The 27,304-nt window shown below is 41.6% G+C and overlaps 2 protein-coding genes, 1 long non-coding RNA gene and 1 pseudogene across 3 annotated transcripts; 3 read left to right on the top strand and 1 right to left on the bottom strand.

Annotated features, from left to right (window-relative positions):
* Positions 1-9,744: 9,744 nt before the first annotated feature.
* On the top strand, positions 9,745-19,459 carry LOC124029038 (annotated as a pseudogene).
* Positions 19,460-19,525: 66 nt separating this feature from the next.
* LOC124029036 lies at positions 19,526-23,051 on the top strand. Its single transcript, XR_006837708.1, has 3 exons — positions 19,526-19,548; positions 20,172-20,218; positions 22,754-23,051. It is a non-coding gene; the product is annotated as an uncharacterized LOC124029036 (long non-coding RNA).
* Positions 23,052-23,423: 372 nt separating this feature from the next.
* LOC124029035 (pre-miRNA 5'-monophosphate methyltransferase-like) lies at positions 23,424-25,175 on the bottom strand. Its single transcript, XM_046340898.1, has 3 exons — positions 25,139-25,175; positions 24,579-24,742; positions 23,424-24,380 (listed from the first exon to the last, which is right to left on the bottom strand). Exons 1-3 carry the CDS (start codon positions 25,173-25,175, stop codon positions 23,772-23,774), a joined length of 810 nt encoding a protein of 269 aa, XP_046196854.1. The 3' UTR covers positions 23,424-23,771.
* Positions 24,850-25,815, top strand: LOC124029037 (cytochrome c oxidase assembly protein COX14 homolog). The gene is made up of 2 exons (XM_046340899.1): positions 24,850-24,992; positions 25,281-25,815. The coding sequence occupies exon 2, from the start codon at positions 25,291-25,293 to the stop codon at positions 25,468-25,470; it is 180 nt and encodes a 59-aa protein (XP_046196855.1). The 5' UTR covers positions 24,850-24,992; positions 25,281-25,290; the 3' UTR covers positions 25,471-25,815.
* The last annotated feature ends 1,489 nt before the right edge of the window (positions 25,816-27,304 follow it).

Below are 27,304 nucleotides of genomic sequence, written 5' to 3'. Positions count from 1 at the left end.
CCTCCACTTATGTCAGATATGGGAAAAGTCTGGTTCTTTGGTGCCCCTGTGCAATTTCAGGAAAGGATGAATGACAACCAGGCAAGATTCACAATGAACAATATTTTATTTGGAAAAGGTGGGAAGCATCTCATTAAAAATAGGGCAATGTCTCTTTATAAGCCTCTTCTCAAAAATATCAGTTCCTTTTAAAACATGAACATGACATAGAGTACTAATATGACTAGTATTCTGGTAAGACTTAATCACAGTTCAATGTAACTTTTCCAAGCTTGGCCATCTGTATCTCTATATGTAGCTTCTCTGGTTGGAGGAGGAGAGGTTTTCCTGTCTTCAGTTCCATCACCTCTTTACACAATCCCTCTGTCCTGTTGTCCATGTACAGGGTTCTGCATCTTCAGCACCTGTATCTCTAAATGTAGCTTCTCTGGTTGGAGGAGGAGAGGTTTTCCTGTCTTCAGTTCCATCACCTCTTTACACAATCCCTCTGTCCTCTTGTCCATGTACAGGGTTCTGCATCTTCAGCACCTGTATCTCTATATGTAGCTTCTCTGGTTGGAGGAGGAGAGGTTTTCCTGTCTTCAGTTCCATCACCTCTTTACACAATCCCTCTGTCCTCTTGTCCATGTACATGGTTCTGCATCTTCAGCACCTGTATCTCTATATGTAGCTTCTCTGGTTGGAGGAGGAGAGGTTTTCCTGTCTTCAGTTCCATCACCTCTTTACACAATTCCTCTGTCCTCTTGTCCATGTACAGGGTTCTGCATCTTCAGCACCTGTATCTCTATATGTAGCTTCTCTGGTTGGAGGAGGAGAGGTTTTCCTGTCTTCAGTTCCATCACCTCTTTACACAATCCCTCTGTCCTCTTGTCCATGTACAGGGTTCTGCATCTTCAGCACCTGTATCTCTATATGTAGCTTCTCTGGTTGGAGGAGGAGAGATTTTCCTGTCTTCAGTTCCATCACCTCTTTACACAATCCCTCTGTCTTCTTGTCCATGTACAGGGTTCTGCATCTTCAGCACCTGTATCTCTAAATGTAGCTTCTCTGGTTGGAGGAGGAGAAGGTTTCCTCTTTTCAGTTCCATCACCTCTGTCCTCTTGTCTGTGTCCCCATGTATAGGGACACAGACAATCTCATTATCTGAAAATACAGTATAATTTTTTTTTGTGTGTGGTTAGTGAGTCCGCCAGATCAAAGGCAGTAGGGATGACCAGGGATGTTCTCTTGATAAATGTGTGAATTGGACCATTTTCCTGTCATGCTAAGAATTCAACATGTAACGAGTACATTTGAGTGTCAGGAGTATGGAGTAAAAAGTACATAATTTTCTTTATTACTGTAGTGAAGTAAAAGTAAAAGTTGTCAAAAATACACACCACCGTTCAAAAGTTTGGGCTCACTTAGAAATGTTCTTGTTTTACATGAAAACATGAAATGAGTTGCAAAATGAATAGAAAGTATAGTCAAGACGTTGACAAGGTTATAAATAATGATTTTTAATTTAAATAATAATTGTGTCCTTCAAACTTTGCTTCCGTCAAAAGATTCATTCATTTGCAGCAATTACAGCCTTGCAAACCTTTGGCATTCTAGCTGTCCATTTGTTGAGGTGATCTGAAGAGATTTTCCCCCCATGCTTCCTGAAGCAAACAAGTTGGATTGGCTTGATGGGCACCTCTTTACGTACCATACGGTCAAGCTGCTCCCACAACAGCTCAATAGGGTTGAGATCCGGTGACTGTGCTGGCCACTCCTCTGTCCAGTCTCTGTGTTCTTTTGCCCATCTTGATCTTTTTTTTTTATTGGCCAGTCTGAGATAAGGCTTTTTCTTTGCAACTCTGCCTAGAAGGTCAGCATCCCGGAGTCGCCTCTTCACTGTTGACGTTGAGACTGGTGTTTTATGGGTACTATTTAAAGAAGCTGCCAGTTAAGGACTTGTTTCTCAAACTAGACACTCTAATGTACTTGTCGTCTTGCTCAGTTATGCACCGGCCAGATTTATTGCTTCTTTAATCATCACAACAGTTTTCAGCTGTGCTAACATAATTGCAAAAGGTTTTTCTAATGATCAATTAGACTTTTAAAATTATAAACTTGGATTAGCGAATACAACGTGCCATTGGAACACAGGAGTGATGGTTGCTGATAATGGGCCTCTGTACACCTGATAATGGGCCTCTGTACACCTGATAATGGGCCTCTGTACACCTGATAATGGGCCTCTGTACACCTATGTAGATATTCCATAAACAAATCTGCCATTTCTAGCTACGATTGTCATTTACAACATGAACAATGTCTACACTGTATTTCTGATCAATTTGATGTATGCGGAGGACGAGGGCTTCAGCAGGTATCTCAGATAGGAGGGAGGGAGGCCTAAGAGTTAAAAAAATAAAAAAATAAGCACATTTAGCAATTTAGCCTAGTAGCCTGTTTCAAGTGAGAATTAGGCAGGTCTGATGCTGAAAAATAAATTATATTCTTGACTACTTTACCCATATTTAATTTTGGTAAAAAACAAAAGTAGCATTTAGTTCCAGTAGTTAGCTACGCTGCTACATGGTAAAACAGTAGTGTGTATTTCCAGTAGTTAGCTACATCGCTACATGGTAAAACAGTAGTGTGTATTTCCAGTAGTTAGCTACATCGCTACATGGTAAAACAGTAGTGTGTAGTTACAGTAGTTAGCTACACTGCTACATGGTAAAACAGTAGTGTGTAGTTCCAGTAGTTATCTACACTGCTACATGGTAAAACAGTAGTGTGTAGTTCCAGTAGTTAGCTACATCGCTACATGGTAAAACAGTAGCGTGTAGTTACAGTAGTTAGCTACACTGCTACATGGTAAAACAGTAGTGTGTAGTTCCAGTAGTTATCTACACTGCTACATGGTAAAACAGTAGTGTGTATTTCCAGTAGTTAGCTACATCACTACATGGTAAAACAGTAGTGTGTAGTTCCAGTAGTTAGCTACACTGCTACATGGTAAAACAGTAGTATGTATTTCCAGTAGTTAGCTACACCGCTACATGGTAAAACAGTAGTGTGTAGTTCCAGTAGTTAGCTACATCGCTACATGGTAAAACAGTTGCGTGTAGTTACAGTAGTTATCTACACCTCTACATGGCATGAAAAGTCATTAACTACTGAAAACACTACCAACATGTTTACTTAGTTCAAGTACCACCAAGCTACTGTAAAATGTAGTTAAATTACTGGTTGAACTAGATGTAGTTCACTGCTCCCTAACACAGTATGTCAACACATGGATTGTTTTTATTTTCATGGAATGCCATTCCTGTCATTGTGTGTTGGAACTTGCCCTGACGATCAGAGGGGCCAAAATAAATAGGGGCCCTGTAGTCTAGGTTAGTCTAAAGGTCTAAGCCTCTGCAACACATATACCTCTGGCCTGCTGGAGCATGGGGTTTGAATCCAGCCCACTACTATTTCAGCACACTCTCCTCTCTTTCTATCCTGTCCAATAAACATGAACAAAATATATATGGAAGTAGTGGGACTGCCACAGTCTTTAAAGGCCTAGTGCACTCAAAAACGAGATTTACTATGTCATATATATATATACTGTATATATATATATATATATATATATATATATATATATATATATATATATATACTGTATTTCCACACTATGAGGGTGGAATAATACTGTGATATTGTGAAAATTATGGTAATGACTTTTTAGTGAAAGAGCTGTTTGAAAAGACTGGAATTTCAGCCTGTTTTGGTGGGATGGAGTTTTGGCCCTTCCATGATGACATCACCATGCGGTAAATATGTAAATAGAACAATAGTACAGAGAGTTCCAAACCTCTTTGCTAATAACAGCCAGTTTTCAGTTTCCCCTCTCCGCTCAGACCACTCCCAAACAGATATTCTTGTTTCTTTTCGACCGTTTTCATTTAAAACTATCACAGTGAGGTACTTAATAGTTAACCAGAAATTTGATATTAAGAAGAAAAAAAAACAACAAAAAAAAAACAGATGCATTGGACCGTAATGGATAGTAATTCCTTTTTTATACACTTTTCTCTCTACGGTTAATCTGACCTTCAACTTAATTATGAGAATAGTATGTTGTTCACCCGCTAGTAGTTTTGTGTGGAGATCAAAGACATGAAGGTGTGGAGGAGGAGGTGTGTCTACAGATACATTATATTAATGAAGGTGTGGAGGAGGAGGTGTGTCTACAGATACATTATATTAATGAAGGTGTGGAGGAGGAGGTGTGTCTACAGATACATTATATTAATGGAGGTGTGTCTACAGATACATTATATTAATGGAGGTGTGGAGGAGGAGGTGTGTCTACAGATACATTATATTAATGGAGGTGTGGAGGAGGAGGTGTGTCTACAGATACATTATATTAATGGAGGTGTGGAGGAGGAGGTGTGTCTACAGATACATTGTATTAATGGAGGTGTGGAGGAGGAGGTGTGTCTACAGATACATTGTATTAATGAAGGTGTGTCTACAGATACATTGTATTAATGGAGGTGTGGTGGAGGAGGTGTGTCTACAGATACATTGTATTAATGAAGGTGCGGAGGAGGAGGTGTGTCTACAGATACATTGTATTAATGAAGGTGTGTCTACAGATACATTGTATTAATGGAGGTGTGGTGGAGGAGGTGTGTCTACAGATACATTGTATTAATGAAGGTGTGTCTACAGATACATTGTATTAATGGAGGTGTGGTGGAGGAGGTGTGTCTACAGATACATTGTATTAATGAAGGTGCGGAGGAGGAGGTGTGTCTACAGATACATTGTATTAATGAAGGTGTGTCTACAGATACATTGTATTAATGGAGGTGTGGTGGAGGAGGTGTGTCTACAGATACATTGTATTAATGAAGGTGTGTCTACAGATACATTGTATTAATGGAGGTGTGTCTACAGATACATTGTATTAATGGAGGTGTGGAGGAGGAGGTGTGTCTACAGATACATTATATTAATGGAGGTGTGTCTACAGATACATTGTATTAATGAAGGTGTGGTGGAGGAGTTGTGTCTACAGATACATTGTATTAATGGAGGTGTGGTGGAGGAGGTGTGTCTACAGATACATTGTATTAATGAAGGTGTGGTGGAGGAGGTGTGTCTACAGATACATTGTATTAATGGAGGTGTGGAGGAGGAGGTGTGTCTACAGATACATTGTATTAATGGAGGTGTGGAGGAGGAGGTGTGTCTACAGATACATTGTATTAATGAAGGTGTGTCTACAGATACATTGTATTAATGGAGGTGTGGTGGAGGAGGTGTGTCTACAGATACATTGTATTAATGAAGGTGCGGAGGAGGAGGTGTGTCTACAGATACATTGTATTAATGAAGGTGTGTCTACAGATACATTGTATTAATGGAGGTGTGGTGGAGGAGGTGTGTCTACAGATACATTGTATTAATGAAGGTGTGTCTACAGATACATTGTATTAATGGAGGTGTGTCTACAGATACATTGTATTAATGGAGGTGTGGAGGAGGAGGTGTGTCTACAGATACATTGTATTAATGAAGGTGTGTCTACAGATACATTGTATTAATGAAGGTGTGGAGGAGGAGGTGTGTCTACAGATACATTGTATTAATGAAGGTGTGTCTACAGATACATTGTATTAATGAAGGTGTGTCTACAGATACATTGTATTAATGAAGGTGTGTCTACAGATACATTGCATTAATGAAGGTGTGGTGGAGGAGGTGTGTCTACAGATACATTGTATTAATGGAGGTGTGGTGGAGGAGGTGTGTCTACAGATACATTATATTAATGGAGGTGTGTCTACAGATACATTGTATTAATGGAGGTGTGGTGGAGGAGGTGTGTCTACAGATACATTATATTAATGAAGGTGTGTCTACAGATACATTGTATTAATGGAGGTGTGTCTACAGATACATTGTATTAATGAAGGTGTGGTGGAGGAGGTGTGTCTACAGATACATTGTATTAATGGAGGTGTGGTGGAGGAGGTGTGTCTACAGATACATTGTATTAATGGAGGTGTGGTGGAGGAGGTGTGTCTACAGATACATTGTATTAATGGAGGTGTGGTGGAGGAGGTGTGTCTACAGATACATTGTATTAATGGAGGTGTGGAGGAGGAGGTGTGTCTACAGATACATTGTATTAATGGAGGTGTGGTGGAGGAGGTGTGTCTACAGATACATTGTATTAATGAAGGTGTGGTGGAGGAGGTGTGTCTACAGATACATTGTATTAATGGAGGTGTGGTGGAGGAGGTGTGTCTACAGATACATTGTATTAATGGAGGTGTGGTGGAGGAGGTGTGTCTACAGATACATTGTATTAATGGAGGTGTGGAGGAGGAGGTGTGTCTACAGATACATTGTATTAATGGAGGTGTGGAGGAGGAGGTGTGTCTACAGATACATTGTATTAATGAAGGTGTGTCTACAGATACATTGTATTAATGGAGGTGTGGTGGAGGAGGTGTGTCTACAGATACATTGTATTAATGAAGGTGTGTCTACAGATACATTGTATTAATGGAGGTGTGGAGGAGGAGGTGTGTCTACAGATACATTGTATTAATGGAGGTGTGGTGGAGGAGGTGTGTCTACAGATACATTGTATTAATGGAGGTGTGGAGGAGGAGGTGTGTCTACAGATACATTGTATTAATGGAGGTGTGGTGGAGGAGGTGTGTCTACAGATACATTGTATTAATGGAGGTGTGGTGGAGGAGGTGTGTCTACAGATACATTGTATTAATGGAGATGTGGTGGAGGAGGTGTGTCTACAGATACATTGTATTAATGGAGGTGTGGTGGAGGAGGTGTGTCTACAGATACATTGTATTAATGGAGGTGTGGTGGAGGAGGTGTGTCTACAGATACACCATATTAATGAAGGTGTGGTGGAGGAGGTGTGTCTACAGATACATTGTATTAATGGAGGTGTGGTGGAGGAGGTGTGTCTACAGATACATTGTATTAATGGAGGTGTGGTGGAGGAGGTGTGTCTACAGATACACCATATTAATGAAGGTTTATCTGTGTATCAGTGTGTCTGTGTATCCATCCAGACCTTGACTTAATTCCATCATAATTCCACCATCTTTACGAGCGATGAACCCATGAATAAGGCCAAGCAACCTGTCGGTTCCTAGTGGAACAACGACATTTCATGTTGATGCTCTTCGTGTGAGAAACAGCTGTGAGACTCTGCACAGGAAGTAATTGCATGCATGTGTTGGATGTTTTGAGGCATTCCGCTCTTCTTGAGGTCAGACCGTCTGTAAGGCTGGTGGTCTGCGTTCTGCGGTCTTTAAAGCCTTTTTGTCTGTACTGGTATCTATTTACAATTTACTGGTGAATTGAATTACCAGGACTGAATCCAACTCCAATGAACACGATGTGGGTACTAAAATAGCAAATAATTTATACCAGTTTATTTCTACCATAAAACGTCAAGAAAGTCGAGCCTCTTTTTGTATGGTAAAATAATGGAAGCATATATTGCACTAAATCAATGTTTGCTGAAGTACAAATTAGTGTGAAATATCAGGTTTAACAAGTCATCTTGACAAACATGTTACATCCAAATACAAGCTTTGTGGATACAGACTGTATAAACACTAGACTCTATGCCGACTACTGAGATGTATAATGACTGTTATATTACCTGAAGCAATAAGGAAGGTGGCGTCATTTAACGTCAGAAGATGGCGGCCCAAGCAATGTGGCCAATAAGAAAGTCATGAAATATCTCTATTATTCTGTTCTATCCCATATGTCCAGATTGTTCACATGATATATTTAATGTATTAATCTGTTCTATCCCATATGTCCAGATTGTTCACATGATATATTTAATGTATTAATCTGTTCTATCCCATATGTCCAGATTGTTCACATGATATATTGCATGTATTAATCTGTTCTATCCCATATGTCCAGATTGTTCACATGATATATTGCATGTATTAATCTGTTCTATCCCATATGTCCAGATTGTTCACATGATATATTGCATGTATTAATCTGTTCTATCCCATATGTCCAGATTGTTCACATGATATATTGCATGTATTAATCTGTTCTATCCCATATGTCCAGATTGTTCACATGATATATTTAATGTATTAATCTGTTCTATCCCATATGTCCAGATTGTTCACATGATATATTGCATGTATTAATCTGTTCTATCCCATATGTCCAGATTGTTCACATGATATATTGCATGTATTAATCTGTTCTATCCCATATGTCCAGATTGTTCCTATATAAATCGAATACAACATAGTCCTTTTTCAAAAAGGTTATCCAACATAATCCTATGGAACTAATGAAATGTTTTGGTTTCCTTTGTATCCTATCAGGATTGTGATGTCTACGGATGATATGTTTCAGCCAAGACCTTCAACTACCACAAAGCCTTTCACCTATCTGAAGCCAGGGTACATCATAGTTCATCTATTAACTATTTGTTGGAGTCTTTCTTGGACTAAAATCATTTTCAATTGAGATTCTCCATTGAGTTGGATTTTTAGTCGAGGATTAGGCTTAATCTTATCACTGCATTGTCGGAACTAGAAGCACAAGCATTTCGCTACACTCGCATTAACATCTGCTAACCATGTGTATGTGACAAATAAAATTTGATTTGATTTGATTTGAATTGATCTGTGTCCAGGAAACGGTGTTCGTGGGTAATCCCTTACTATATCAGTCCTTTACTGCCTCAAATGATGCTCTGAGTATGTGTGACCACGACCCTATAGAGGTGGAGCTGAAGACTGTCTCCCAATATAAACACAAAAAACACATAAGAAGAAGAAAAGACTGGGAGAAAGACATACCAAAACATTAAGACCTGCATCGCAAAATGATATATAAAAATTTAGAAAATAGGTCACCAAATATACCAACTGGTTCACAGCAGGTGATGGAAACTATTGCAGCTATAGGGCTTGAAACTGTTGATCCACTAGACTAGAATGTTTACTAACTTCTGTTGGTTCACAGTGTTGCTCAGATAGCCACAGCAGACACTGTACAGCAGGTTGGAGAGAGATGACACTGTATCTCTCTCCCAGGAGTCACTAAAGAATGGGTGCGTGCCCAAAGGATGGACCTGAGGACACGCACAGCTCAGAAAGACTATCTGGGTGTGGTGACAGACTACCTTTATTCTGCTGCATAGCTTGGGTGAGAGAGAGGGGGAGGGTGCGCCGTGTGGGGCCAGGGAGAGGACAGTGGTGAGTGAATAAGGTGTCTAACTGGTTCTTCAGCCAAGCTAGCACAGAAATTAACTTAAATTACTTAAATGACTTAAACAGTTAACACAAAATAAGTAAGTACTATTCTGTATTCTACTGCACAGCTTGGAGAGAGAGGGGAGGGTGAGCGAGAGAGACAAAGAGAGAGAGAGAGAGACAGAGAGAGAGAGAGAGAGAGAGAGAGAGAGAGAGAGAGAGAGAGAGAGAGAGAGAGAGAGAAAGAAAGAAAGAAAGAAAGAAAGAAAGAAAGAAAGAAAGAAAGAAAGAAAGAAAGAAAGAAAGAAAGATGGGGAAGACAGAGAGGGAGAGAAGACAGAGAGAGAGAGAGAGAGAAGAGAGAGAGAGAGAGAGAGAGAGAGAGAGAGAGAGAGAGAGAGAGAGAGAGAGAGAGAGAGAGAGAGAGAGAGAGAGAGAGAGAGAGAGAGAGAATGTGGGGCCAGGGAGAGGAGAAAGAAAAGGTGTGAGTGAATAACTGGTTCTGTGGCCAGAGAATAAGAGAACTAGAGAACCACCTCCACCCTGAGGGAGGGGAGTTTAAAAGGAGGGCTGAACGCCTGAGACACCTCACTGAGGTCAGACAGCCCTGCTGCTATCCTGTCCTGGCTTGTCCATGAGCATCACTCTGATTATCCCTCCTCTCCATCTCTCCCTCTCTGATTCTCCCTCCTCTCCATCTCTCCCTCTCTGACCCGTACTCCTCTCCATCTCTTCCTCTCCAAATCACTGTCTCCAACTCTCCCTCCACCTCTCCCCTCTCCGTCTCCCCTTCCACCATGAGTCTGAGGTCCAAGCATATCTCCAGCTCCAGTGACCAGCTCAGCAGCCCTCTCCACTCTGTCTCAGTCAACATGAGCCTGCTGGCCCCCCTCAATCTGGATATCGACCCCAACCTGCAGGTCGCCCGCATCCACGAGAAGGACCAAATCAAGGGCCTCAACAACCGCTTCGCCTCCTTCATCGACAAGGTCTGTGTGGTTGTCGCTTAGGATTATGAAGGTCTCTTTTTTTATTTAATCAGGATAGTCCACCCAGTAGCAATAACTGCCACTGTTTTCCAAGGAGTATTATGTCTCTGATGGTGTTCCTCTGTCTGAATCAGCTACTAAAGGACTGAAAGCTAACTTGGTTTAGCCATTGATTGGAAAAAGGGAGAACAAACAGTGATTGCCATCTCTGTATTTTTTCATTACAACCTTGAAGTAACTGAATCTATATCAAATCAAATTCAAATGTATTTATAAAGATGTTTGTTACATCAGCTGATGTCACACAGTGCCGAACAGAAACCCAGCCTAAAACCCCAAACAGCAAGCAATGCAGATGTAGAAGCACGGTGGCTAGGAAAAACTCCCTAGAAAGGCAGGAACCTAGGAAGAAACCTAGAGAGGAACCAGGCTATGAGGGGTGACCAGTCCTCTTCTGGCTGTGCCGAGTGGAGATTATAAGAGTACATGGCCATTAAGGATTGTTCTGCAAGATGTTCAAATGTTCATAGATGACCGGCGGGGTCAAAGAATAATCACGGTGGTTAAACCCCAAAGAGGTCAGGAGGTCAGGAGCAAAGATGATGAAAGCAAAGGAGTTTTTTGTTTGTTTGTTGTTCTGTATTTCTGTTGACTTTGTATATCAGTTTCACTCGCGTTAACCCAAGAAAACAAAGTCACCTGCTCTTTCACAGCCGTGGTCACTGATACACCGCTTAGCTTACATCATATCTGACGTTTCTCACGGAATGGGTAACAGAGTTACAATAGAGGCGTTGTGTCTGTTCTACGCTATGGACCACCAGCCTAGTGCACAGCTCTAAGCTTCCTGCAATAACAAACTCCTATTTGTCTCAGGAGTTGACCTCAACACCAGACATTTTGAGACAAACCATGTCCTAATGGTGCAGGAAATTTGAGATGCAAAGCCCATTTAAAGATGTCTAATAACAAGTGAAAGATATTTAAAGCACCCTCCATGTCCCATTTCTCTCAGCTCATTCAGCTCACTGGTAACCTAATAAAAAAAATAGGTCAGGCGTGGTATGTTCTTTCAAGAGTGGAAAAGTCCCTTGTATTTAGGGAGGAAGCTTTTGTGATGATCGCAGACAAACAATGGGAACAAAATACAGCTGCCTTGGGTGTGAAATAGAACCTTGAGGAGCTCAGTAGGACTGACTGACTAGTCATTATAACCACAATAATCTCAGTGCTGTTATCTATTTAGTATCTACTGTTATCTATTATTTACTATCTCTGACGACTCAACAGACTTGGTTTCTCAAATGACTGCCTCGACTGGTTCACCAACTACTTCTCAGACAGAGTTCAGTGTGTCAAATCGGAGGGCCTGTTGTCCGGACCTCTGGCGTGTCTATAGGGGTACCACAGGGTTACATTCTCGGGCCGACTCTTTTGTCTGTATATATCAATGATGTCGCTCTTGCTGCGGGTGATTCCCTGATCCACCTCTACACAGACGACAACATTCTGTATAAATCTGGCCCTTCTTTGGACACTGTGTTTACTAACCTCCAAACAAGCTTCAATGCCATACAACACTCCTTCCGTGGCCTCCAACTGCTCCTAAGCGCTAGTAAAACTAAATGCATGCTCTTCAACCGTTCGCTTCCCGCACCCGCCCGCCCGACTAGCATCACTACTCTGGACAGTTCTGATTTAGATTATGTGGACAATGACAAATACCTAGGTGTCTGGTTAGACAGCGGCAGTGTAGCCTAGTGGTTAGAGTGTTGGACTAGTAACCGGAAGGTTGCAAGTTCAAACCCCCGAGCTGACAAGGTACAAATCTGTCGTTCTGCCCCTGAACAGGCAGTTAACTCACTGTTCCTAGGCTGTCATTGAAAATAAGAATTTGTTCTTAACTGACTTGCCTGGTTAAATAAAGTTAAAATTTAAAAGACTGTAAACTCCCCTTCCAGACTCACATTAAATATTTCCAATACAAAATGAAATCTAGAATCGGCTTCCTATTTCGCAACAAACCCTCCTTCACGCACGTCGTCAAACATACCCTCGTTAAACTGATTATCCTACCGATCCTCGACTTCGGCGATGTCATTTACAAAATAGCTTTCAATACTCTTCTCAGCAAACTGGATGCAGTCTATCACATTGCCATCCGTTTTGTCACCAAAGCCCCTTATACCACCCACCACTGCGACCTGTATGCTCTAGTCGGCTGGCCCTCGCTACATATTCATCGCCAGACCCACTGGCTCCAGGTCATCTACAAGTCCATGCTAGGTAAAGCTCCGCCTTATCTCAGCTCACTGGTCACGATAACAACACCCACCCGTAGCACACGCTCCAGCAGCTATATCTCACCGGTCATCCCCAAAGCCAACAGCTCCTTTAGCCGCCTTTCCTTCCAGTTCCCTGCTGCCAATGACGGGAACGAATTGCAAAAATCGCTGAAGCTGGAGACATATTTCCCTCACTAACTTTTAACATCTGCAATCTGAGCAGCTAACCGATCGCTGCAGCTGTACATAGCCCATCTGTAAATAGCCCACCCAATCTACCTATCTCATCCCCATATTGTTTTTATTTACTTTTCTGCTCTTTTGCACACCAGTATTTCTACTTGCACATCAACATCTGCTCATCTATCACTCCAGTGTTCATTTGCTAAATTGTATTTACTTCGATACAATGGCCTATTTATTTCCTTACCTCCTCATGCCATTTGCACACACTGTATATAGTCTTTCTTTTTTTCTATTGTGTTATTGACTGTACGCTTGTTTATTCCATGTGTAACTCTGTGTTGTTGTTTGTGTCGCACTGCTTTGTTTTATCTTGGCCAGGTCGCAGTTGTAAATGAGAACTTGTTCTCAACTGGCCTACCTGGTTAAATAAAGGTGAAATAAAAAATACAAATTCAATAGAGTATCCACTGTTATCTAGGGAGTATATACTGTTATCTATAGAGTATCTACTATTATCTATGTAGTATCTACTGTTATCTAGGGTGTATCCACTGTTATCTAGGGAAATGTTATCTATAGAGTATCTACTATTATCTATGTAGTATCTACTGTTATCTAGGGTGTATCCACTGTTATCTATGGAGTATCCACTGTTATCTAGGGAGTATATACTGTTATCTATAGAGTATCTACTATTATCTATGTAGTATCTACTGTTATCTAGGGTGTATCCACTGTTATCTATAGAGTATATACTGTTATCTATAGAGTATATACTGTTATCTATAGAGTATCCACTGTTATCTATGGAGTATCCACTGTTATCTATGGAGTATCCACTGTTATCTATAGAGTATCTACTGTTATCTACAGAGTATCTACTGTTATCTATGGAGTATCCACTGTTATCTATGGCGTTTCCATGGTTATCTATGGAGATTCCATGGTTATCTATGGAGTATCAACTGTTATCTATGGCGTTTCCATGGTTATCTATGGAGATTCCACGGTTATCTATGGAGTATCCACTGTTATCTATGGTGTTTCCATGGTTATCTATGGAGATTCCACGGTTATCTATGGAGTATCAACTGTTATCTACCGATCATTTACATCTGATTCTATATAAACTTTATGAAGGTCATGACAAGTCAAAGAGAAATTCCAAGGTGTCTTTGAATCAAAGAGAAATGCCTCTCTTCAGGGCCACCAAAGACCCACTATGTGCTATGTCCTCAACTATCTGAGTCTCTTTTCCCCCTTTAGGTGCGTTTCCTGGAGCAGCAGAACAAGATGTTAGAGACTAAGTTTGATCTGCTGCACGGTAAGCAGACGGGCCGCTCACACATCGAGCCTCTGTTCGAGGCCTATATGGCCAACCTCCGTCGCCAGATGGACCTGGTGAACAACGACAATACCAAGCTGGGTGGAGAGCTGAGGAACATGCAAGGTCTGGTGGAGGACTTCAAACACAAGTAGGAGTCTGTATCTATCTATCTATCTATCTATCTATCTATCTATCTATCTATCTATCTATCTATCTATCTATCTATCTATCTATCTATCTATCTATCTATCTATCTATCTATCTATCTATCTATCTATCTATCTATCTGTCTGTCTATCTATCTATCTATTCAATTCAATTCAATTCAAGGGGCTTTATTGGCATGGGAAACATGTGTTAACACTGCCAAAGCAAGTGAGGTAGATAATATATAAAGTGAATATAAGTTAAATAAACTATCAAAATTAACAGTAAACATTACACATACAGAAGTTTCAAAACAATAAAGACAATCCAAATGTCATATTATATATATATATACAGTGTTTTAACAATGTACAAATGGTTAAAGGACACAAGATAAAATAAAAAAGCATAAATATGGGTTGTATTTACAATGGTGTTTGTTCTTCACTGGTTGCCCTTTTCTCGTGGCAACAGGTCACAAATATTGCTGCTGTGATGGCATACTATGGAATTTCACCCAGTAGATATGGGAGTTTATCAAAATTGGATTAGTTTTCAAAATCTTTGTGGATCTGTGTAATCTGAGGGAAATATGTGTCTCTACTATGGTCATACATTGGGCAGGAGGTTAGGAAGTGCAACTCAGTTTCCACCTCATTTTGTGCGCAGTGAGCACATAGCCTGTCTTCTCTTGAGAGCCATGTCTGCCTACGGCGGCCTTTCTCAATAGCAAGGCTATGCTCACTGAGTCTGTACATAGTCTAAGCTTTCCTTAATTTTGGGTCAGTCACAGTGGTCAGGTATTCTGCCGCTGTGTACTCTCTGTTTAGGGCCAAATAGCATTCTAGTTTGCTCTGTTAATTCTTTCCAATGTGTCAAGTAATTATCTTTTTGTTTTCTCATGATTTGGTTGGGTCTAATTGTGCTGCTGTCCTGGGTGTGTTTGTGTTTGTGAACAGAGCCCCAGGACCAGCTTGCTTAGGGGACTCTTCTCCAGGTTCATCTCTCTGTAGGTGATGGCTTTGTTATGGAAGGTTTGGGAATCGCTTCCTTTTAGGTGGTTATAGAATTTAACGTCTCTTTTCTGGATTTTGATAATTAGTGGGTATCGGCCTAATTCTGCTTTGCATGCATTATTTGGTGTTCTACGTTGTAAACGGAGGATATTCTGTGTGCAGAGTCTCAATTTGTAGAATTCTGCGTGCAGAGTCTCAATTTGGTGTTTGTCCCATTTTGTGAAGTCTTGGTTGGTGAGCGGACCCCAGACCTCACAACCATAAAGGGCAATGGGCTCTATGACTGATTCAAGTATTTTCAGCCAAATCCTAATTGGTATGTTGACATTTATGTTCCTTTTGATGGCATAGAATGCCCTTCTTGCCTTGTCTCTCAGATCGTTCACAGCTTTGTGGAAGTTACCTGTGGCGCTGATGTTTAGGCCAAGGTATGTATAGTTTTTTGTGTGCTCTAGGGCAACAGTGTCTAGATGGAATTTGTATTTGTGGTCCTGGTGACTGACTTTTTGGAATACCATTATTTTGGTCTTACTGAGATTTACTGTCAGGGCCCAGGTCTGACAGAATCTGTGCATAAGATCGAGGTGCTGCTGTAGGCCCTCCTTGGTTGGTGACAGAAGCACCATATCTATCTATCTATCTATCTATCTATCTATCTATCTATCTATCTATCTATCTATCTATCTATCTATCTATCTATCTATCTATCTATCTATCTATCTATCTATCTATCTGTCTGTCTGTCTGTCTGTCTGTCTGTCTGTCTGTCTGTCTGTCTGTCTGTCTGTCTGTCTGTCTGTCTGTCTGTCTGTCGTCTGTCTGTCTGTCTGTCTGTCTGTCTGTCTGTCTGTCTGTCTGTCTGTCTGTCTGTCTGTCTGTCTGTCTGTCTGTCTGTCTGTCTGTCTGTCTGTCTGTCTGTCTGTCTGTCTGTCTGTCTGTCTGTCTGTCTGTGTCTGTCTGTGTCTATCTATCTGGATGGAGAGCTGAGGAACATGCAATGTCTGGTGGATGACTTCAAACACAAGTAGGGACACCTAGTTATTGCCAGGAATGTTGGTTGAGTTCTCTTTTGTTCTCTTCTTACTGACAATGACTAGGGGGAAGAGCTGCCAGCGAGAGGCGTTTAGTCTGCAGGTTCATGGAGAAACTCCTGGCCCAGATTGACTAACATATAACCTGGTGTCATTTTAACACCAATAACAAAGTGTGACCCGAAGATGATCAAAAGCCCGATACATTCGGACCACAGTCAGTCTCTTGTCATTCTGTTTTTACCTAGATACGAAGACGAGATCAACAAGCGACAAAATATGGAGAACGAATTTGTGAATCTGAAAAGGTGAGAGTGTCACATTTCCCCAGTGATACCTGAATTGTGTTTTAATGGTCTCAGAAGAATAACATTGATGCTCTTGGAATACTTTATGGACACAATACCATACTATGACATCAACTTAAATCAAATCACATCACATTTTATTTGTCACATACACATGGTTAGCAGATGTTAATGCGAGTGTAGCGAAATGCTTGTGCTTCTAGTTCCGAAAATGCAGTGATAACCAACAAGTAATCTAACTAACAATTCCAAAACTACTGTCTTATACACAGTGTAAGGGGATAAAGAATATGTACATAAGGATATATGAATGAGTGATGGTACAGAGCAGCATACAGTAGATGGTATCGAGTACAGTATATACATATGAGATGAGTATGTAGACAAAGTAAACAAAGTGGCATAGTTAAAGTGGCTAGTGATACATGTATTACATAAGGATGCAGTCGATGATGTAGAGTACAGTATATACGTATGCATATGAGATTAATAATGTAGGGTAAGTAACATTATATAAGGTAGCATTGTTTAAAGTGGCTAGTGATATATTTACATCATTTCCCATCAATTCCCATTATTAAAGTGGCTGGAGTTGGGTCAGTGTCAACTTAATGTTGTATTCAGTGATACAGTGCTGTACCATGAGAGTGAGGTTAAGTTAGACAAACACTGCAAATGAAAAGGCCCAGAGAGACAGAGACAACAATAGCTAGTATGAGCAAACCTGCTCCATCTTCTGCGAGATTAAAAAACCATACGCTTGTAAGGTATAATTTCACCACTGAAACAAAAATGAAGGATCTGGACCTGAGGTGTATAGGGAGATTGAGAAAATATCAAACCACCATGTCAAAATCCATTTTGACATCAACCCAATTAGCTGTCCTGCAATGAAACACTCAGTCTTCAATAAATTGCACCTGGTATGTTTGGACAAGGTACTTGGTGGCCTACTGTTGTTCTTTCAAGGTATTAGGTTTTTACAAAACAGTAGTAGTCGAAGGGACTAGAGAGGGTAACTATAGTATGTTGTCCTATCAGGATGTGGACTCGGCACACATGGTGAAGGCAGACCTGGGAGACAAGGTGGGAGCTCTGACTGATGAGATCAACTTCCTCAGGTTCATCTATGAAGAGGTATGATCATAACTGTATTACCAAGAAACTGCAATCCACACATGTATGTCCTGTATGGTTCAGGCAGTTGGTGAGAGTGAGTGGCTATCAATGCCAAAGTTGTGAGTTCAAATACTGTAATGATCACATACAAAACAATTCCCGGGAACTCAAGTTATGGTAAAATCCTTTTGGAGTGTTTGTTTGTTTGTTTGTTTGTTTGTTTGTTTGTTTGTTCACCTCTTCGTACATCCAGGAGCTGCGTGAGCTGCAAGCCAGTATCAGGGACACCTCTGTGGTGGTACAGATAGACAACAGTCGTGACCTCAACATGGACCAGATAGTGGCTGACGTCAAGGCTCAGTATGAGGACATCGCTGTTAAGAGCCGAGAGGAGGCTGAGATGTGGTACAAGTCCAAGGTGAACAACAGTTGGCTATTCTAGGATTGAAGTGGACAAGAGGGATTTTGTTAAATTGAAGTGGACAAGAGGGATTTTGTTAGATTGAAGCGGACAAGAGGATTTTGTTAGATTGAAGCGGACAAGAGGGATTTTGTTAGATTGAAGTGGACAAGAGATATTTTGTTAGATTGAAGTGGACAAGAGGGATTTTGTTAGATTGAAGTGGACAAGAGATATTTTGTTAGATTGAAGTGGTTAAGAGGGATTTTGTTTTACTACATGGAAATCAATACCCATTTCACATTCTGAGCTGAGCCGTACTGCTCTGGCCTTGTTACACATCTACCATAGCAGCGGAAACCAGGCTGTCAGGACAATGTTAATGGATAATATCAGGCCAAAAAGTGTGGTTTGGCAGATAGTGTGAAAAAGGTCCAAGAGAACTCTGTGCCTCTCAGAGTTGGAGTGCTGATCTAGGATCAGTTTGAGCTTTTTAGATAATAGTGAATAACATTATTTCAACCTGATCCTAGACCAGCAGTCCAACTGATTCGGGGTCTTTACGTAATGCATGTTGTGTTTAAATCTCAGTTGGACCAGATTGCCATCCAGGCCACGCAGTATGGAGACGAGCTGAGGAACACCAAGGGAGAGACAGCCGAAATCAACCGCTTGATCGTCCGTCTGCAGAGTGAGATAGAGGCTGTCAAACAACAGGTAGTTCACTTATTATATAACACTATATAGTTGAACTGCTTTGAGGCACAGTAATATCAAACAAGTGCCACTTGGTGTGACACAAGCAAATGCCATGAAATCGATGCAACCTTAGCCCTGGTGTTGATGTCCCGTAGCGTGTCAATCTGGAGAACCACATCGCTGATGCTGAGGGCCGTGGGGAGCTGGCTGTGAAGGAGGCTAAGTCTCTAACCTAACCCTAACTATACCTATCTCTCCCGTAGCGTGCCAACCTGGAGAACCAGATCGCTGATGCTGAGGGCCGTGGGGAGCTGGCTGTTAAGGAGGCTAAGTCTCTAACCTAACCCTAACTATACCTATCTCTCCCGTAGCGTGCCAACCTGGAGAACCAGATCGCTGATGCTGAGGGCCGTGGGGAGCTGGCTGTGAAGGAGGCTAAGTCTCTAACCTAACCCTAACTATACCTATCTCTCCCGTAGCGTGCCAACCTGGAGAACCAGATCGCTGATGCTGAGGGCCGTGGGGAGCTGGCTGTGAAGGAGGCAGGGATGGAGGGAGAGGAGGACAAGTCCAGGATCAGAGGATCTGGAGGATGCTCTGCAGAGGGCCAAGCAAGACATGGTCAGGCAGCTCAGAGACAGTACCAAGACCTGATGAACATCAAGCTGGCCCTGGACATAGAGATTAGCAGGTATGGAGGGAGAGGAGGACAGGTATGGAGGAGAGGAGGACCTACAGGGATGGAGGGAAAACTACTGGAGGGAGAGGAGAGCAGGTATGGAGGAGGACAGGTATGGAGGGAGGAGGACAGGTATGGAGGAGAGAGACAGGTATGGAGGGAGAGGAGGACAGATATGGAGGGGAGAGGAGGACAGGTATGGAGGAGAGGAGACAGGTATGGAGGGGGGACAGGTATGGAGGGAGAGGACAGGAATGGAGGGGGGGACAGGTATGGAGGGGGGACAGGGGGACAGGTATGGAGGGAGAGGAGGACAGGTATGGAGGGAGAGGAGGACAGGAATGGAGGGAGAGGAGGACAGGTATGGAGGGAGAGGAGGACAGGAATGGAGGGAGAGGAGGACAGGTATGGAGGGAGAGGAGGACAGGTATGGAGGGGAGGAGGACAGGTATGGAGGGAGAGGAGGACAGGTATGGAGGGAGAAGAGGACAGATATGGAGGGAGAGGAGGACAGGTATGGAGGGAGAGGAGGACAGGTATGGAGGGAGAGGAGGATAGGTATGGAGGGAGAGGAGGACAGGCATGGAGGGAGAGGACAGGTAAACCTGGGACATGATACAGTATGACCATTTTCTATAAGTTGAGGTTCTTAACAAGGACTGGACAATGTTTTAAAGGTATTTCAGAAACTGAAGCGGCACTATTTATTTTTCTTCTAGGATTGGACATCAATCTATTGTCAATATCCAGTCGGTGTCCAGCTACAGTAAGTAGCCTATGTACTACTGAAAAAATACATCAGAAAATGTACTCTATTTAATGTTTTCATCCACTGACTAGAATCATACAAAATTCAGTTGTTTTTTTTAACACAAGAGCATTTATGTTTAGGCTCCAACCCATAGAGATCACATTAAATGACCAAGTTCCAGAATGGATTAAAAATGGCAGCCAACATAGATTTAATATCAGCAATTGTGTAATATAATTATTGTCAACCTAAACTATTGTCATATACAGTGCATTTGGGAAGTATTCCGGCCCTTCTCTTTTCCACATTGTGTTACGTTACAGCCTTATTCTAAAATGTATTTAAATATTGTTTTCCCTCATCAATCTACACACAGTACACCATAATGACAAAGTGAAAACATGTTTTTAGATTTATTTTGTTGTAAATGTATTAAAATTTAAAACAGAAATACCTTATTTACATAAGTATTCAGATCCTATGCTATGAGACTCGAAATTGAGCTCAGGTGCATCCTGCTTGAGTTGTTTCTACAATTTGGAGTCCATCAGTGGTAAATTAAATTGACTGGACATGATTTCAAAAGGCACACACCTGTCTATATAAGGCCCCACAGTTGACAGTGCATGTCAGAGTGAAATACAAACCATGAGGTCAAAGGAATTGTCCGTAGAGCTCCGATACAGGATTGTGTCGAGACACAGATCTGGGGAATGTTACCAAAATATTTCTGCAGCATTGAAGGTCCCCAAGAACACAGTGGCCTCCATCATTCTTAAATGGAAGTAGCTATGAACCACCAAGACTCTTCCTAGAGCTGTGACCAACAAAATAATGGTCACTCTGACAGAGCTCCAGAGTTCCTCTGCGGAGATGGGAGAACCTTCCAGAAGGACAATTGTCAAATCAAATCAAAGTAGATTTGTCACGTGCGCTGAATACAACAGGTGTATACAACCTTACAGAAATGCTTACTGACAGGCTCTAACCAAATAGTGCAAAAAAGGTATTAGGTGAACAATAGGTAGGTAAAGAAATAAAACAACAGTAAAACTACAGGCTATATACAGTAGCGAGGCTATAGAAGTAGCGAGGCTACATACAGACAACGGTTAGCCAGGCTCTCTGCCGTACTCCACCAATCGGGGGCTTTATGGTAGAGTGGTCAGACGGAAGCCACTCCTCAGTAAAATGCTTGAGTTGCCAAAAGGCACCTAAAGGACTCTCAGACCACGAGAAACAAAATTCTCTGGTCTGATGAAACCAGATTGAACTCTTTGGCCTGAATGCCAAGTGTCACATCTGGAGGAAACCTGGCACCATCCCTACGGTGAAGCACGGTGGTGGCAGCATCATGCTGTGGGGATGTTTTCCATCATCCCTACGGTGAAGCACGGTGGTGGCAGCATCATGCTGTGGGGATGTTTTTCAGCGGCAGGGACTGGAAGACTAGTCAGGATCGATGAAAAGATGAACGTAGCAAAGTACAGAGAGAACCTTGATGAAAACCTGCTCCAGAGCGCTCCAGGACCTCAGACTGGGGCAAAGGTTCACCTTCCAACAGGACAATGGCCCTAAGCACACAGGCCAAGACAACGCAGGACTGGTTTCGGGACAAGTCTCTGTTTGTCCTTGAGTGGCCCAGCCAGAGCCGGTCGAACATCCCTGGAGAGACTGGGAAATAGCTGTGCAGTGACGCTCCCCATCCAACCTGACAGAGCTTGAGAGGATCTGCAGAGAACAATGGGTGAAACTTCCCAAATACAGGTGTGCCAAGCTTGAAGCGTCATACCCAAGAAGACTAGAAGCTGTAATCACTGCCAAAAGGTGCTTCAACAAAGTACTGAGTAAAGGGTGTGAATACTCATGTAAATGTAATATTTTCATTCGTTTTATTTATTTATTTGAAACATTTTCTGAAAAGCCATTTTTGCTTTGACATTATGAGGTATTGTGTGTAGATTGAGGGAATCTTTTTTTAAAGACATTTTAGAATAAGGCTGTAATGTAACAAAATGTGTAAAAAGTCAAGGTCTGAATACTTTCCAAATACATTGTAACTATAAATACAGTCTATAGAGGTTTTAAACAAATGTTCTGTATAAAAAGCCTCTAAAACATATGTAAACAGACCATCAAACTAAATGTTTGTTTTCGTGGAAAGCTGTGAGTGCTATTATGATACAGTATCAGTGCTTTTAGTCCGTCGTTGTAAATAAGAATTTGTTCTTAACTGACTTGCCTAGTTAAATAAAGGTTAAATAAAAAATGAAAAGGTTCCGTTGCATTGAAAACTTGTGTAAGTCCTATCGACAACTGATTTCAGACAGTGTATGTCGTGGATTGACTGTATTGTTGGCAGTTAATTTGAAAAAATATATGTAATCATTCCTCCAAAACTGACTGGCTAGCTAATCAAAATAAAGTAGTAGCAAACTATGGTTGACCAACTCCCTTATCTTTATACCATCAGAAGAAGGTTAATGTCCATCCTAGCATTCTAATTCCTAATTCTATGCTCTAACCATTAGACTGGTGTGTTCTGTTCAGGTTCTAAGAGCAGCTGTAACAAATACCTCAGCAGCTTCAGCTCAACACCCAAGCTGCTGATTAAAACGATTGAACAACGAGGAAGCTCCAGATTCAGCTCTCACTGAGGAGCCCTCAGATCCTTCTGGCTTGGGATGAAGAGTTTATATCACATGTATTGCTTCTTTTGTTTATGTGCATGGAGAGTATACCGTAAGATCATGATTCAAGATCTAATAGTTTTGATTTTGTAGCTAGTTGTTTGTTTGGATACAAACTTTTGTCTTTGTATTTTCATTACAGAAAGAACAAACTTGCAGTTTCAACTGGTCATTTCATGTTAATGTAAAATGTTACGTTTAAAAAAAAAAATCAAAGCTTGCTGTAACACATGGGATGGTGTAGAAGTTTTTAAATAAAGAACAAGAGAGTACTCAAGGCCTATAATGTAAGTACAAAAAGCTTCATCCTCAGGCAACGAGAGAATGGTTGTCATGAGGTCAAAACAAAAAGGACACCACCTGCTTCTTGTCTATTCATTTAATATGAACTTTGAGAGAGGTCCTTGAAGAAAGGGGGCGTGTTATTTGAAGAGATATGATGCTTTGGAGTAGTAAATTCATGGGCTTTATTCATTCTTATTTTTAACCATCCCCAAAAGTAAAATATTAAATTCATTTCTCATACACACAGTTCATTCATAATTGTTTGCCAGAACATATACGCTATTAAGATGAAAATCGAGTAAGATCAGTTAAATGCATAGCTGAAAGTATAGACTAGGTATGGTGGTAATACAAGTAGTAACAGAGTATTATTGCCTCCTAGTGTTCAATCAACATACTGGTCCTTCGCTGCACTTAAAGAACTTGAGCTGGCTGTGAAGGAGGCTAAGGAACTTGGAGTTCCTTCTCTGCACACATACATATTTCCTTAGGACCTTGTCACTTCATTGTCAAGGAAGACAATTTTCAAATGTTCTCAGTTTACTCCTTCAAGACAATCATCATAACATATACTACAAGTCCAGTCATTTTATCTACTGGGATAAATGTAGGTCAACCGTATGTAGGTCAACCGTCTCTCTTCTCCTAAAGAGGAGCAGTCTACGATCCCAGCTGGTACTACCGAAACACTGCATCAGTGCCATCCCACAGTGTTTCTCTAAGTGTTCCCTGGCTTGTTCTGCCACATCTCCTCTGATCTTTAACTCCTTGAAGTGGTCAAAGTCAGACCGCCCGAGCTTCCTCAGCCTCCGGGCAGCCGAACGGTAGCACTTCCAGGGCTGGGCCTCCAGGAGGAGATGTTGGCTGACGGAGGCCAGCCGGGAGAGGAGCCCCAGTAGGGCAGCGTCTCCGTGGTTCAGGTGGACCCACATGGTAACAGCCAGGCACAGGGAGAGGTGGAAGCGGAAGCCGCCATGTTGTCTCAGGTAGTCCTGTAGCTGGGTCTGGCTAGCAGCATCCTCAGTGATGTCTAAGGGAATGAAAGAGATGCTCTGGGGGAAAGGGTTGGTCTGTTGGGCCCGGAGGATCAGGGTTTCGTCCAGGTCGAAGCCCAGGAGTTGGAGATCAGTGTCGGGTGGTGTTGTAGAGTCTTCAGACAAGACTCTCTGTTGAAGGTGTCTGTACAATGCCACTGTCAGGTCCTGTTATATATTACACATGGATAGATGAGAAAATACTTCATTAGTGACAGACATCTAACTCAAAGTATTCAAAGATCGATGATGAAACTCGGTGATTGTTGTCTTAATATGTGTGGGTGGTGGATCAGTTTGTAAAGGATGGCTAACATGATTACATCTCTTTATGTGGCTAACCTTAGCTGGCTAGCTTTAGCTTACCCCTGAATTGCAACCGACATCCAGCATCAATATGGTTTCACTGCTGTCCTTGCCATACCCCAAATCCTGAATAAGTGTGGTCGGAATGAGGCTTAAACGGTTCTCTGGTGGGTTAAATGTGTAATAGTTTATAAAATTGCCGTATGGTGCTGCACCGGGATCATCTTTTCATCCAGAACTTCACTCTCTGCTCCACATGTGGCCATCGCTGTTCCCACGTGTGCAGCATCAAAATACGTCCGACCTAGGAAAAATCTACAGAACTTCTATACCGCTCCTCCCACTGCTGATTACTCAAGAACCGAACGACTTTTGACCCTCACAAGACTCCGTTGTTTTCAGTTACGGAAGAAGTTAGCAGGCCAGGTGTGTTGACATTGAGAAGGGTATCAATAATCTGTCATATTTTACAAGGTAAGCGACAATACAATTTACATAGCAGTCATTTGAAACTGGAAAAAAAAGTCACAATTTTTATTCAATGTGTTGATAAAAGCTTGCTAACCTTGATAGCTAGCTAACCTAGCTAAATTACATCAGATACCCTGAATTTGACTAACATCCGATGTTACACTTTTTTTGTTGAAATGTTGACATTTTGTTATCTGTGAACCACATTGTTAAATACGAGTAAACAATGAGATCTATGTAGCTACCCTTAGTTGTACTACAATTTGTCGTTGCTGGTTATAACTTCCTCAGGAACACCATCATGTTGACCACCGCAAAGCGACTCGCCGACTTCGGATACCGGGGGTTTTCTGCCTCGATGATGCTGTTGACACTCTACAGGGGATACCTGTGTACCATGCAGGGATACCGCTACATGAACAAGCAAAAAGAGCTGCAGGTAGCGGCAGAAAACCAAGCCGTGGAGGTCCTCAAGCCATAGAGGACTGGAACTGAATAGTTGGTCCACAAAATCATGGACATTTCTGTTCCTCCCATGGGACTTTTATGTGATAACTATTTGGGTGTGGAAGTTTTGTGTGCCCAGATGAGTAAAGGAGAATCTACTCTTCATTTACTGTCAAGTTCATAATTTGTCTGCTAAAAGAAGGGGCAGAGGACTGGAGTTGACTGAAAAATGGGTCGAGTCCTTCCAGCTTAAACTAAATGTCAAATCAGTCTCTTATCATAACTTGCTCGGATCATACTGAATCATAGTTTGTGTGGTGGGATCTTCAAGGTTATGTACCAACCGTTAATATGAATAAAAACATCTTACACAAATAAACATCTATTTTTGTCTCTGTACTCAACACTCACATTATTAGCCCTAATACACACCACATCTATGAATGATCTCTACTGAAGAGGATTCTGTTGGCTTCTTCACATTTAAATTCATATGCATTTTCTTTTGTATACCAAAGACATTTAAAAAAATGTGAAACATTCAATAAACATTGGTCTCATATTAATAAGATAGAAACAGTGAACAGAACTGACCGGAAACAAAGTAACTGAACAATTACTTCTTAAAATACACAGTAGTAACTCAAGTCCACCTGACCAATAAAACGGACAGAAGAGAATCTCAGGCAAACTGCAGCATCACATTAAACAAATGGAATACAAGCAAGCGTTCTATGTTCATAAGGTACCGCAAATATCTACAGACCCATTCACTTGACATCAGGGAATGCACTTTTTTTCTCTCTTCATTTCATCAGTTTTGATTCTATGGGTCACAGTAGTGTGTCTATTCATCCATCGTATGCTGTCATAGTCATCGATCATTGTTAGTTCTGAAGAAGAAAATTTAATTAAGAGTTAGATGAATGAAGAAACTAAGTTAAAACGTACAGGGAACTGGATGAGGCTGGAAAAGCCCTTCAAGATGTAATCTGGGATAGGATGAACTAGTAGTGGAAAGGCTGCACAGATATGCCTAATTCTCACTATAGGGCCGACCCAAACAGTATTAGCTCTGATATTGTCCTTTCCAGCACAGTTCCGACAAATAGTAGATGCGCAGTGTAACCACGCCAGACATATTTGACCTGGCTCGGCCCTATAGTGTGAATCAGACGGCAGGCTCCTCTATCACCTGCTGCTGGTGCGTATCTGTGGCCAGCTTTTAGTGGTGACGGCGTGGCGTTGATGCCATTGGTGCCGTTCTCTGCCTTAGGGAGAAAGCCATTTGAACCCCCCTGTCATTGGTTCTGTTGGTGTCAGCCTCCTCCTCCGAGCTGCTCTCCACGTCACTGCGGTCATCCTTAGACACCTGACAGACAGAGAAATACAAGGTTACGATTCAAAGTGAACAACGTGCTTGACATCCTGGAAACATGGTTGAATGAATAATGCACCTTATTTTCATAGGTAAATTACACATAAATTAATAACATGATCTCTTCATATGCAACCCATTGCAGGTCAAAATGTCACAAAGATGACAACCACATTGTTTGGGGGGAAAAGTAAATGAAGGCATAAATAGAATACTTACTGCAGAGAGCAGAGAAATATATATATATAGTCATCAGATAGACAGGGCAAGCAAGGAAAAGAGCAGTGGAGGAGGAAGACTCAGCCGAGAAAGACAGATGGAAAGATAGGAGGATCTCTCTCACCCCAGAGAGAAAATAAAAGAGCTATCTCTGCAGAGAGAACAAGAGAAAGAAAAGGTATGAACAGATAAAAAAAACTGTTTTTATTCCATAGTTCTTCCATAGCCTCCAACATGCAACAGGTATTATTTTCTCACTATAGCCTGTGTT

Source organism: Oncorhynchus gorbuscha, unplaced genomic scaffold (assembly GCF_021184085.1).
Source record: "Oncorhynchus gorbuscha isolate QuinsamMale2020 ecotype Even-year unplaced genomic scaffold, OgorEven_v1.0 Un_scaffold_5289, whole genome shotgun sequence".
NCBI classification, from domain to species: Eukaryota; Metazoa; Chordata; class Actinopteri; order Salmoniformes; family Salmonidae; genus Oncorhynchus; species Oncorhynchus gorbuscha.
Note: the sequence above shows the minus strand (reverse complement) of the source record. Positions and strands in the feature narration are given on the sequence as shown.